At 37.5% G+C, this 14,672-nt stretch overlaps 1 protein-coding gene and 1 gene segment (V, D, J or C); one reads left to right on the top strand and one right to left on the bottom strand.

Annotated features, from left to right (window-relative positions):
- Positions 1-2,652, top strand: part of LOC133642725 (uncharacterized) — a 37,619-nt gene extending 34,967 nt beyond the window's left edge. The window contains 4 exon segments of one of the 2 annotated variants that reach the window: positions 1,380-1,691; positions 1,760-2,047; positions 2,114-2,262; positions 2,373-2,652. In one variant, the coding sequence occupies positions 1,380-1,691; positions 1,760-2,047; positions 2,114-2,262; positions 2,373-2,381 (758 nt within the window). 2 annotated transcript variants of the gene reach the window in all.
- tmem205 (transmembrane protein 205) overlaps positions 1-14,672 on the bottom strand; it is a 74,459-nt gene that overhangs the window by 59,224 nt on the left and 563 nt on the right. The window lies entirely within an intron of this gene.

Below are 14,672 nucleotides of genomic sequence, written 5' to 3'. Positions count from 1 at the left end.
TAACCAGTGAAGGTTTAAAGCAGATGGAAGTAGTATTAATGTAAAATTGTAAACATTAGAAAAAAAGTGCATTTTGATATCAACAGTATGAATGTAAGTATTTGACAAGGCATACTTAAAACAAAAAAATCTGCTACCACCACAAAGAAAGGCTGTTTCTTAAGAAAATTGGTCTTTTACATAGGTTTAAAAAATGTTTCACATTGATCCTACTTAGATTTCTCCTTTAAAGTTTAAACAGGGAATTTTCCAGGTTGTAATAGTAACAAAAGAGCACACACACACACACACACACACACACACACGCACGCACGCACACACACACACACACACCCACACCCACACCCACACCCACACCCACACCCACACCACACACACACACACACACACACACACACACACACACACACACACACACACACACACACACACACACACACACACACACACACACACACACACACACAATGTAATTAAAAAAACAACAACTCAGTTCATATATTTTGCAATATGAAGAGTTTAAACCTTATAAAAACTAAATAATAAAATGTTTACAATTTGGACTAGTTTAGATTTATTTTAAAATGAAGTCTGAAAACAGTTGAAGATAATATCATATATTATATTTCAGTGCCCTCCAGGAATTTGCCAATTCACGCAAATTCGCACCGTCACCGCACATTTTGTCCTCCAGTGTAATTTTTGCCAATCAAATGTAATCATAATAATAATATTATGATTATTATTATCATTTTTGCCAATCGAATTTGTTTCTGATTATCGCTCAAACGCGCACAGTAACTGTCTAACCAAAACTTATTAACACTTTATTGCTCAAACCGCACAACTGTCGTCCTCCCGTGTATAGCTCACACCTTCTTCTGGGGTCTGTCTACGGCGCTAAGCCTTCTGCGTAATGTAGTATAAGAACATTTAGCAACAGACCAGCGTCCCCACTTTCTAGTTTACTTGTATTTATATATTTAGCTAACCTTTTTTTTATCCAGAGTAAGACAATCAAGAACAGATGCTTATTTGGAATATTGACCTAGCAAAGAGGCATCAGTTACATGTTAGAGATGTTGAAGTATGATGATAATCTCTCATCATCGTTTATTTACGAACAAAAAATACCGCAATAGAAAATCTCAACAGTTCACAAATGTTTTTAACGTGCGGGGATGAATGTGTTGGAATGTAAATGAATGTTTAAGAGAGATAAACTCTTTTCAAGTGTAAACTAAACATGGATAATGTCTCCAACTTCTGGCCGAGGCACAATTAAGAGGTTATTGGTCCTGTTTCTTTTTATAATTATTTGTAATTATTACTATTATCCCTTTTCACTTATAAATGTGTTTTTGTGTTTCTCTTATCAGACTTGTATCCACCAACAGTGCACATAATACCACCGACCATCTCAGAGCTGTCACTGTCTGATGACCTCACACTGGCTTGCCTAGTTTCTGGATATTTCCCAGATAACGTTATAGTGTACTGGGAGAAAGATGGTCAAAGATTGCTGGACTACACCAACAGCCCTTCGTGGAAATACAGCAGCAGCAATACTTATTCAATGAGCAGTAGAATTAATGTGTCTAAAACTGAGGACCGCGAATCCAGCTATTCTTGCGCTGTCAGACATGAGTCATCTCAAAGTCCTTTTACGAGCACTATAGAGGACGTGTTTGGTGAGTAAAAGTCTTAACATGACTTTGTGTTTGCACTACATACTTCCTTACAACTTTCATCTCTACAGCCACAGTGACTCCTACCCAACCGTCAGCCATCTTGCTCCAGGGTCGTGGTGAACTGGTGTGTCTGGTGTTCGGCTTCAGTCCCGCGTCCGTTAACGTCTCCTGGTTTCTGGATGACACCAATGAGCTGTCGGACTTCAACACCAGTCAACCCAGCAGAGGCCCAGATGGGAAGTTCAGCATCCAAAGCCGCCTTCGTCTGTCTCAAGTCAACTTGTTACCTGGGGCGGTTCACACCTGCAGGGTGACACATGTGACCGTTACACTGACCTTGAATATAACCAATCCAGGTACTAATGAGCTGATTTATGATTATCTTGCAGAAAAATAAACTCATTTAAAAAATAATTCCACAGTGATTTTGCCGGATTGCAACGTCTTGGATGACATTGCTCATGCAGTTGTTAACCAAGATATCAATGCGGAAAGCTGGTATATGTCTGCCACATTCCTTGTCCTCTTTCTCATCTCCACCATCTATGGTGTGGTGGCCACCCTGCTTAAGGTGAGATATACATAATAATTCTATTTTTAACATAATTTTTTTATTTTATACAAATTATCACATTTAATGTGAAATTTTACCTCACTTTATCCCGCTTTTTTCTCCTTTAGACTAAATAATTCTGTCAGTGGAACAGATGAATGCTTCCAAGACAGTGGATGTTTTATTGAACTACTTTTGACATATAAATAAAGATTTGGTTCTAATACTGTATCACTGGTTTAATTTTTGCTTTTAACAAAGCAGTATCACAACCACATAAAAAATAGAATATTGTTTCTGCATTAAAAAAGTAAAAACCAAAAAATAAATAAATAACACACCCTCAGTTACTCACATTGACCACAAGAGTGCACCAAAGTTTAAACTGTAGTAAAGCTTGCTTGCTTGACAGTTTCGTTATACATGCTTGAAAATGTTAAGTATTGACAATACTTAACCAAAGAACTATTTCTTTACAACAACAGATATGTTTTATTTAATTTTATTTTATTTCCATTCACAGCATTTTTGAAAGTATGTACACACTCCCACTATACTGTCTGCACGTGTTGTGTATATAGTGGGTTTAAAGGAATTTCTGTCACGACTTGGTCCTTGGCGTGGATTGTTTTTCCGAGGTGCAAAGCAACTTGACTGGACACGGCTTGGAGGTGAGTACATAATTTAATATAAGGACAATAAAAAGGAATAAACAAAAGGCGCTCACAGAGGAGGTAACAAACTTGGCTATGAAACAAAAGACATGCACTTGGGCATAAAAACTATAAACATTAAATCAAAACTTACTTGGCATGAGATGAAACAAGAACTATGAGGTGCAGAGCATAAATTTGTGTGGAGAAGGTGATGTCGCCAGGAAGACCAACAGAAAAAGACAGGCTTTAAATAACAGTGACATGATCAGTGAAAACAGGTGTGTGACTCGAAACGGGAAACGGGTGCGTGACAAGACAGGTGAAAACTAATGGGTGACCATGGAAACCAAACCAAACAAGGAAGTGCAACCAGGAACTAAAAAGAGTCCAAAAAACAGACACATGGCCTAAACAAAAACATGAACAGACATGACAATTTCCATCTTGGAGGGATGACAACTCAGCAACATCAAGGACAACTATTGGCTACCTCTGCTATGAATTGGCTTTGTCGATGTGTGATTGGCCGGGGACTTGAGTTAGTAGGCCCAAATCTGCGACGCTGTTGCTGGGATGTGGATGCAGCATGCGGATGCCATCCTAACTGCCAAGGGGCCGGTAACAGGGATGCATGGCATCAGGCCCACGGGACGGCCTGAGAGGGTGTCACTTTCTTTGACCACCGTCACATCCCATACTAAAAAAACGAGTTACAGTATATTTGATAGGGAATTATGCTAATGTTTAGTACACTGTAGTAATGCATATGTGATTTGTAAAATAAACAGTTTTGACGCATCTATAAGATGGTATTTTTTTGCTATATAAAACATTTTGAAAAGATGGGTGTCTTGGAAATGTATACATGCTAACCACAGGTGTCACCAAACGACTTTTGTCCCCTTGCACTTTACACTCACATCCATAACCAAGGTTGGCTAGTTTTTGTGGCACCAAATAAAATGTAGTTTGTGGCTCCATTTCGGTCTTCAATATTACAAGGATTTGATTTGTAAGTAGCTAATCAAAGTGAACCCGCCAAGGTTTGAAATGTCACTAGTTATTGAAAATATAAATAGTGTGCATCTAAATTTAGACATAGTACCTTGCACCAGAAGTGTAGTTTTCCTCTGTCAATGGTAATGATCCTGCCACATGTTAACATACAGAAACTTTGTTAAACTTTTACTTCCTCTATTTAAGTTTGATTTCTTCTCTGCGATGCGCCAGAGCCGAGGACCTCACTAAACTATGCAATCGCTACTGTATTTGTTTGTTTATTCGAGTGGTTGCAACTTTTTTTTCAGGTGGAAAACGTCGCAAATGTTATCTCTGTTTTGTTCACTTCAAATAAACTCTGGATTTTTTAAATACGTTTCTTTAGTTCACTCCTAATACACCTTTTCGGACATGCTATAATAAAAAACTGAAAATATGAGCTGTATTGCATTGTTCAAAATAAACTGATACCACTACCACTTTGAAGGAATCACCAGATAGTGGCTAGATTCACATTAATGTGTCGTTACTGACATCTAGTGATCCATCAGTATAATTACGACCATATTTCACAATCTGTCTATCGCTCTCTTTAAAAAACATTGATTCAACTGATCAACTGTGGGCAAAATTTAGCAAATCAGAATCAACTATAAGAAGAAGACAGCCCTTGATATTAGAATATAGCAATGCACAAGTTTATGTATATATACCATCCAAACATATACGAAAAGGAGTAGGAAGTAGCATACACTTACTTGCATCTTATCTTACCCCTTCTCCATACTTCAGTAATACTACTTGATGTTTGAATGTTATCACTGATGTTCTCAATGTTTGGGGGCCCCCAGTGGCATAAGCAGCCACTTTGGGCACATAGAGAGCCCTCAATTCTAAAAATAAATGATTATAAACTACTCAGAAAACATAAGCAATATGCAGCTTTTGGGTGAAATTGTAAGATGTGACTTACATTTATATTATGCAGTATACATTTTACAGGTGAACTTAATAAAAAAAACCTTGCACAAGTCCAACTGTCTCAGTACTTTTTACCATACTTGCCAACCCTACCGATTTTCCCTGGAGACTCCCGAATTTCTGTGCCCCTCCCGAAAATCTCCTGGGGCAACCATTCTCCTGAATTTGTCCCGAACAACAATATTGGGGGCGTGCCTTAAAAGCACTACCTTTAGCGTCCTTCCACAACCTGTCGTCACGTCCGCTTTTCCTCTATACAAACAGCGTGTAGGCCCAGTCATATAATATATGCGCCTTTAACACACACATAAAAGAATGCAATGCATACTTGATCAACAGCCATACAGGTCACACTGAGGGTGGCCGTATAAACAACTTTAACACTGTTACAAAAATGCGGCACACTATGAACCCACACCAAACAAGAATGACAAACACATTTTGGGAGAACATCCGCACCGTAACACAACATAAACACAACAGAAAAAAATACCCAGAACCACTTGCAGCACTAACTCTTCCGGGACGCTATATTATACACCCCCGCACCCCTCAAACCCCGCTTACCTCAACCCCGCAACCTCATCTCCCGAATTCGGAGGTCTCAAGGTTGGCAAGTATACTTTTTACACAACTTGCTATTCTCTAACAAGCAGCTTAACTGTAAAATGTACAACAGGTGCATTTTATTAAAGTATTTTTTAGAAAAGCATACTGAACAGTATTTATTTTTGTCACTCGTCCGGACGCACAGTGGCCATTTATCTTTGGGAACATCCTGTTTGAAGTCTTGGACTGGCAAAGTACTGTTGATCATCTGTTAGGCTTTGTCTCGGTCTCATGATGTCAATCAAGATGCTGACTGCCAAGGAATTTGGCCAACTTTATTTGAACCAGGGCAATTATTGGCCCATTAATGGATTGTCCTTATTAGAAAACAGCAAGTTGTGCAAAACGTACTGAAACTTTGAACAGTTGTGCATTCAAAAGTTTAGAGACCGTCAAATTAAGTTCACCTACAAAAACTTTATATCTGACAACAATTCCTGCTTTCTTCAGGAAACTCCGCCATTTCGTTCTTCCTTCCCATGAGCGTCTTCCAATTCCTGTATGACCTTCCATGAGAAAATAAAACTCTACGGCAGGGGTCACCAACCTTTTTGAAACCAAGAGCTACTTCTTGGGTACTGATTAATGCGAAGGGCTACCAGTTTGATACACACTTAAATAATTTGCCAGAAATAGCCAATTTGCTCAATTTACCTTTAAAACTGTTATTATTAATAATTAATGATATTTATCTTTGTGGAAACACTGATCATCTTAATGATTTCTCACAATAAATATATATAGAAACAGATAAATATCAATATGCAACACTTTATTTTTTCTAAGTGCACATTTTTCAAATTGAACATTTTCAAATGATCACTTCTAAGACAGTCTTGTGAAATCACAATATCCCATTTTAACTACCTAGCCACTAACATTTTTTAACAAATCATGAATTACTTTGCACCATGTTTGTACAAATAATAACTCATGAAAATACAAAAGTAAACTCTCAAATTTTGAAATCATGTCACACTTTGAACTGGACACCAAATCTGTTATCTGTTTCTTTGTCAGTTAGTGGGAAGCCTGGCATTGCATGCTGTTAACTAGTGTGTTGTACTCTGGTGTGTAACTTGACACTGCAACTCTGAGTGAGTCTTGCAGATGTGCATCAGTGAGGCGTGTTCTGTGTTTGTTCTTGATGAAGTTTATGTCAGAAAAGGCTGATTCACAAAGATAAGATTGTTCCTCATTGTTTGCGGAACCTTCTTAATCTTTTGGACATATTTTCACAGCAATCTGGCCTTAAGCTTAATTATGATAAATGTAAAATGTTAAGGATCGGAAATCTAAAGGGAACGTCCTTTCGAATGGAATGCAAAGTGCCTGTTTTGTGGACAGATGGACCAGTTAACATACTTGGTGTTGTTGTCCCAGAAAATCTGGAAGATCTAGGCTCAGTAAATTATGATAATCGACTAAGAAAGCTGGACAAAATTATGCAATTATGGAAAGGGAAATCCCTAACCTTGTATGGTAAAATGTCTATTGCCAACTCGTTAATTATTCCTCAATTTATTTATTTGTTTTTGTCATTACCAGCTCCATCACAAAACTTTTTTAAGATTTATGAGCGGAGGGTCTTCGATTTTGTCTGGAACGGCAAACCAGAAAAGATTGAAAGAAAGGTTTTGTACAAAGAGTATGAATATGGGGGCCTGAAACTTCTCAACCTTGAAGCTATGTGTCTGTCTTAAAAGCATCAATTGTTCCAAAGATGTATTTAAACATTGAGTGGTACACAAATGTCCTTTTGGACAAAAAACATGTACTGTATCAAAAGAAATTGTATTCTTTTTTTACAAGTGATCCCCTCCCATTTTTCTTATGTAGAGAGTCTGCTGGGAAACATGGCGGGGTTCATAAAGGAAACAATCCACTCATAGTGGTGTTTTCAATTTTATGTGCCAGAAAAAAGAGACGATATTTTGCAGCAGATAATATGGATGAACTCTAATATTGTAATAGATGGAAAGCCTTTCTTTTGGAAAAATATGTTTGAAAGAGGAATCATTTTTGTCAATGATATTATCAATGAGAATGGTAAAATGCTGAAGTATGATGAATTTAGAACTATGTATGGTGATGCTTGCTCAAGCTTTTCATTTTATCAACTAACTGGAGTAATTGGGAAAAGATGGAAACAAATAATTAATTATGGAACTACTAAATTATTAGTTTGTAAACCTCTAATAAGAAATTCTAGTTGGCAAAAAGGAACTAAAATAAATAGAAAAATATATAATTTTTATTTAATAAAGAAATCTTTGAAGGCTGCCCCATACAACACATATGGAAAATGGGAGGACTTTTTTGACTGCCCGTTGCCATGGGATGCCATATTCAAACTAATCTATAAAACTACTATCGATGTGCAAAATCGTTATTTTCAAATTAAAATTATTTATAACTTCTTACCCACAGGGAAAATGTTAAAATGATGGAATATGACAGAGTCAGATGATTGCCGATTTTGTTGTCAGGAGCCTGAATCCACCCTGCATTTGTTTTGGTATTGTCATATTGTGTCTTTGTTTTGGGTGGAAGTTGAAAAAATGTGTTTAAGGATTGGTTTGTTTATGAAGCTTAATGTGGTTTCTGTTATTTTAGGAGAGTTCATTGACAATCATGATTTAGTCAATTTAATTATAGTACTCCGTAAAATGTTTATTTTTAAGGCCAAAAACAGATATTCACTTAGTATTACTCTCTTTAAAACATTTATTCAGTATTTTCTAACTTTAGAAAGTTACATGGTTGAAAACGATAATGATGCCAAAAAACATTTTAAAAAAAGATGAGAAGTCCTCAAAGGCTTATTTTGAAAGTATAATTATGTTTATAGATTATATGATATCTGTTGTTGTGTTCCCTAATTTGAGTGACCTGGACATAATCTGGACTGTACATAAATGCTTATTTTGAAAATGTAATTTTGTTTATAAATTATATGCAATCTGTTGTGTTCCCTAATTTTTGTCTGTGTACATGAATGAAGGTGTGTGTTGCTGAGTCCGACTTGGACATTATCTGGACTGGACCTGGTTTTAAAAACCCTTTAAACCAATCTAATTTCATTGACAACCTGGTCTGTTGAAGATAAGGCCCTTTTTTAAAAAATAAAATAAAATAAGATAAATAAATAAAAAACATTTTCTTGGATAAAAAAGAAAGTAAAACAATATAAAAATAATTACATAAAAAATAGTAATTAATGAAAATGTTAGTGGACCAGCAGCCTGTACAATTATGTGTGCTTCAGGGACTGTGTCCCTTGCAGGTGTGTTGTCTATGTTGTGGGAACCAGAATATTGGTAGCAGAAAGAAATAACTGGATGAGTGTGCATGGGGGAGGTTGTTTGGGTTGATGCACTGATTGAAAGTGTATCTTGTGTTTTTTCTATGTAGATTTAATTTAAAAAAAATAAAAAAAAATAAAAAAAATGTTTTTTTTTTTTTTTTTACAATTTTTTTTTTTTTTTTTTTTTTTTTAGAACAGGCCCGCGGGCGACTCATCTGGTCCTTACGGGCGACCTGGTGCCCGCGGGCACCGCATTGGTGACCCCTGCTCTACGGTATACTGCCGGCAGCTGGGGCCCCACAGCTTCCCGGTCCACTAGGTAAACCTCGGTTAACATTGATGACGGTAACACACATTCTGCAGCTTGTAAAAAGTCAGGCCAGCAACCTGCAACACTTGCTTGACGGTGATATTGTGCAAGTAACGTCTCTGAAAGGGGTCATATTGTGATTTTTTTCTACATTTAAAACACTTCCCTGTGGTTTACATAACATGTAATGGTGGTTCTCTTGTCAAAATGTTGCAATGATTATGTTTTACAGACCGTTTTCAAGCAGCTTCCTGGCTGTATCTTAAGGATGCGCCGTTTTGGTCTTAGTGACGTGGCTCCACTTTGACTGCGTTTTCTCCCCGCCAGCAATGTTTTAGTTCTTAACACTTCTATATGCAGTCTATTGACAGATATCATTTGGAGATGTACGTTACTTTGTATTAGAAATGGCAACAGCAGAGGATGCATGACCATGTACAAGTCAGTCTGAAGAAAAAAGAAGGAACTTATTGACTACAGTGTCGGATTACATTTGCAGATTCGCGCAAGGATCTTCGGGTACATTTAAACCATATATGGAGATATCGTCTGACGTCACAGGGCAGAAAACGTCACAAGAACGAGTTAATTTCAAACGGCTTGTTTCGAGAAAGTATGAAGGAAGGTAAGATTATTCTATAAATATCTCTGCAATGCTTCTGTGACACTTACAATTAGTAGTCACAATTGTTTTGTAAAATTAATGTGTAAATAGAGTATCCTAATTTAGTTCAAGGTATTTTCATATCTAAAGTCACAGTTCAAGTGTATGTTTCCAAGCTGAATGCCACAAGACATGTTATTCCGCCACGCCAGCAGAGGGAGCACTCATATAGGAAAGGAGGGAAATGGGAGGTGCTTATTAGTGCTTCCGGGTCTCATGCGATGACAACGCAATCAAGCACTTTGTGTCTTCCTTTTATTCCTATAAAACAGGTCGGTAAAGTGTGATAATATTAACACATTTGTCTCCAAGCAATTATAAGCGTTTCTGAATATAGAAATATCGAAGTATGTTGTTTAAAAGTGTGTATTTGTGATGAAATTTTGTAATGTGGTTGGGCGGGAATGGCGGCGGCAGTGGATTTGTTGAAGTTAAACTGTGATTGTTAAGAAGTTTTATAGGTATAGTCAGGTAACAATGTGTGTAATTGTAATTGATTTATAATGACAGTGACAATATAGAAAAACGCGTTCAAGAAAGCAGCAATATTAAAAAAGAAGCAATGTCAGGATACAGTACAAACATGTAAGATGAAGAGGTTTATTAAAGCAACAGTACCGTTACGTGATGCTTATACACAGAAAGATAGTGTTGGGGTATGTAACGATCAATCCTCCATGTTTTTGTGGATTTGTTTTATCATTTCAAAAGTCAAGATGTAATTGTTTAACGATGTGAATGAACAAATGTAGAATTGAAATTACATTATCGAGACAATTTGGATGTGAATAAAAGCACAATAGAAATGCAAATGAGAGTAAAGAAATCAAGAAATGTTTAATAAAAGAGTCAGGTCACACCCTGCGATGACAACGCAATCAAGCACTTTGTGTCTCGTTTTTATTCCTATAAAACAGGACACACCACATCGACCACTGGGACCAGGCTACTCAGTGCGAGGCCTGTAACACTTCCACTGTTATATTTCACATTTTCGAGACTTATGGGGATCCCAAATACACAAAAGCAAGTACCACTAGGTAAGAAAAGTTGGTTTTGCATCATAGGTTCCCTCTAAGTACTGTAGTGTCCTGGCAGAAGTACACAGAGTCTGAAGCTCGTTTTACACTTAATTACGAGCCTTAGCACGCCAACAGCAGCCATCATAACACCGTTAGTATTGCAGCACTAAGCTAGCCACAGCAAAAACAGCAATCCCTTATTATGCACCAGGTTCGGTTATGGCTAGTGACTTTCAGGAACCCACGGATTTATGACCATCAGTAATTGCAAGAGTCACTTTTGGCACTTTCTCTATGTTCTGTATTGCTGCAAAAAATGTTCTGTATTGCTGCAAAAGATATGACATTTTGTTGTGGATTTTATTATTCATTTTTGAAAGTATTACGTTTGATTTATATAAATAAAGTATTGAAATTGCTAGTCTATTCAGCTTGAATGTCACAAAGTTCCAAAAAGGGGAACGACAATTTGTTTTTGTAAATTTTGCCTGTTATTCAAAATTCCTATGTAAGACGAATACATATATGATCTTCTTTTGTATATGCATTCTAAATTGTAAATAAACGTAAAAACAAAATTCATCTAACAATGGAGTCAATAGGAGCAACTGTATTATGCCCACAAAGCCATCTAAATAACCATCCAAAAACCGCCAACAAAAATCCATTTATATCTTGTGACCTTATTATTGTTAATCGAAATTTTGCGGAGCATGTATAACAGAGCTAACTAACAAATCGAGAAGTGGTCAACATTGACAAAGACACGAAAAGATCGTTAGCAAGAACTTTTATTTTTCAACCTTTTGTGGGGATTATAATTAATTCTTCATCTAAACGGGAAGATATGAACATTCCACCAGTTGGCATCCCAGTGAGAGCAGACACTGTAGAGTGTTTGTTTGTTATGTTCGTAGTATACTTAGGTTTAACTCAAGCTGCATCTGTTTTGCACACAGCTTCTAAAACTTGTTGCTCATCCTTCTTATATTTAGGCTAAACATTTTTAGGTTGTGGATCATAAATTGTTTCAAAGTAGTCCCTGTTGTCTCTCACAAATGCCGTGAATAGTAGATTTGTCATTGAAGGGAAAAGCAAATGTTGAGATACGTCTGAAATGAATGTGTCCCCGTATGCTTGAAATGAGCAAAATACGTAATTACATTACGTTATTATGAATGTGCCTGTTACTACATTACATATATACTTACAGGATGGATACAAAACGTTGATGGAGGGGTTTGGATATTTTTTAGACCGCTGAATAGGCGGAATATAGCGACTTCCCGTGACTCAGTTGTTAGCTGACTTTTGCTAACGTTTATTTACGATTTACAAAGCATAAAAAAAGAAAAACATATGTGTCCTTGTCTTACATAAGGACTGCGAATGATAGGCAAATTCCCCAAATTTGCAGTCCCCTTCAAGAATGTTGTCAAGACGTGGACTATCTTGCAGCTGGCTGCGTGGATAGTTTTCCCGGAATGCAATCGGACCAGACCAGTCATGGCTTGAAGGTATATACATGATTTAATTTTACTCAAAAGGGAACAAACAAAAGGCGCGCACAAGGCGGAGGCAAAAAACTTGGCACATGAAACATGAACTAACACTTAGACTATGGACATGAAACCAAAAAAACACTTACTGTGACGTGAAACGATCAGCATAACTATGGTATCAGGGGTAACTATGGCAAGAAGTGAGCACGAACAGACTAACAGGGGTAATGTCGGCAGGACGACCAACTGAAAATGACAGGCTTAAATAGTAGTGACATGATTAACACAGGTGCGTGAGTCCAAAACGTGAACAGGTGAAACTAATAAGTTGTCATGGAAACAAAAACAAACAAGAGTGCACAAACAGGAACTAAAAAGAATCCAAAAACCAAACAGAACCTAGCCCAGGGGTCGGCAACCCGCGGCTCCGGAGCCGCATGCGGCTCCTTGACCACTCTGATGCGGCTCAGCTACATACATGCCGACCCCCCCCCCCCCCCCCCGATTTTCCCATGTATGCATGTATGTAGCTGAGCCGCATCAGAGTGGTCAAGGAGCCGCATGCGGCTCCGGAGCCGCGGGTTGCCGACCCCTGCTCTAACTCTAACCCGTGCAATTTATTGTACAATACGCAGCTAGAGCCTCTAACTCTAACCCGTTACTATTTGCTTACTCGTCAGTGAAGCAGCCCGTCACGGTAATCTTGACACAATGACGTGAGTGGTATTCACAACTTTTATGCAATGGTGGCTACGGCAAAATGCAACCAATCTATCAAAATGCAATCAATCAATCAAAATCACCACTCTGTGTCTGGGGTACAATTCTGTGTTTGACTTACAGACCTCAGGACAGACTCCTAATGCAGATTTTATCTAAAAAGAAAGGTTCTGCTTACCTTGAATTATGTTTTGGCCATGTGAGTCTGTCCAGAAGATTGCAAGAGAAGGTCCAATTGTCAGCGTGTCATCTCGGACGAAGCCCCCAAATTGTTGCGTTTGACCAGATGTTCCTCCAAGTGGGATGTAAAGCGCTGGTCAGTCCCAAGTTCCTTAGATGACATATAAACTGACTCAAAGGTACCACCAAGCACAGACTAGGTATTTTGTAATTTTATTGTCAAATATTTGAGAATAGAGACCAGCCTCGAACAACACATACGAATGCGTAGCCCAAGTTGATCTGGCATTCCAAAGGAAAAAGCAACTCTTTTCACACAAAGAAAGCCCCCATCTCCCCTCCCCCCTCCTCTCAACACTGATAAGAAGAGAGACTTGGGGGTTGTGTTCACATTCCTGATGGTTTACGACCCTGTCTAAACAGGCAATCTGAAGACAAAGAGAAACTAGTATACAGAGTATACATGGAAAAATATGAGCCGATTCAAACATGATTATGAATAAAGAAATAGCTCTTAAACATATGCATTATCCACAGTACCTTGAAGGTAGAAAAGCGCTATACAAGTATAACCCATTTATCATTTATTTATCAAAATTGTGACTCAAGTCCAAAACTCTGATCACAATAGAGCAAAACCATTTAAGCACCCCTGCCGTGTTGCCTGTGCTATTATTTTGTGACAAATGTACGCACTTTTATAAAACTCCAAAGTTTGACCCCAAAAGGCAAACTGACTTGAAATTTCTCATGCAGTTCAATGTGCTCTACAGTGGAAAAAAAAACAACTGCAACTTTATGGTGTGAAGCCAAATCGCCACAAAATGTGTTACAAATCTTCACGAGATGGACAAGGACATGTCTGTAAAATCTGACCAAGATTGGTTGAAAAAACATGGCAACCATTAAGCATAACGTCTTTGATGAGGCACTGGTGCGACTTAGCAACTTATTGCCCATAAGTCAGTGACTATTGATTATACAACTTTGAGGATATCTGTGTTAGATGTATGGGCAACACAAATATTATTCACAGTCACCTGATGGGGTGTTTTAATTATTTAATGTCAATGTATATATTATACAGTGACATTAGTTTCACTAACCTTAACAGATACAATTGTTGAGAGACACAATGTTTAACCCAGATATTCTCAAACTGTGGTACGTGTACCACTTGTGGTACGCCAAAGAATCACTTAATTAAAGTACAGTGTTATATTTTGCTATATTCAAAAACAGTGTTACTGTTCAAACTGGTCAAGTCAGGCCAAAATGATTGAACATACTTGTTAAATAAAACCCCTGGCTTGTTTTGAATGAATACTTAGCCCTACCACGCTAATTTATTTTAATGTTGATCATTATGGTGGTACTTTGAGAGCCAAGTTTTTTCTGAGGTGGTACTTGGTGAAAAAAGTATGAGAACCACTAGTTTAACCAATAAAACAACCTGTACAGGCAATGTTTTAGTCAAG

Source organism: Entelurus aequoreus, linkage group LG25 (assembly GCF_033978785.1).
Source record: "Entelurus aequoreus isolate RoL-2023_Sb linkage group LG25, RoL_Eaeq_v1.1, whole genome shotgun sequence".
NCBI classification, from domain to species: domain Eukaryota; kingdom Metazoa; phylum Chordata; class Actinopteri; order Syngnathiformes; family Syngnathidae; genus Entelurus; species Entelurus aequoreus.
Note: the sequence above shows the minus strand (reverse complement) of the source record. Positions and strands in the feature narration are given on the sequence as shown.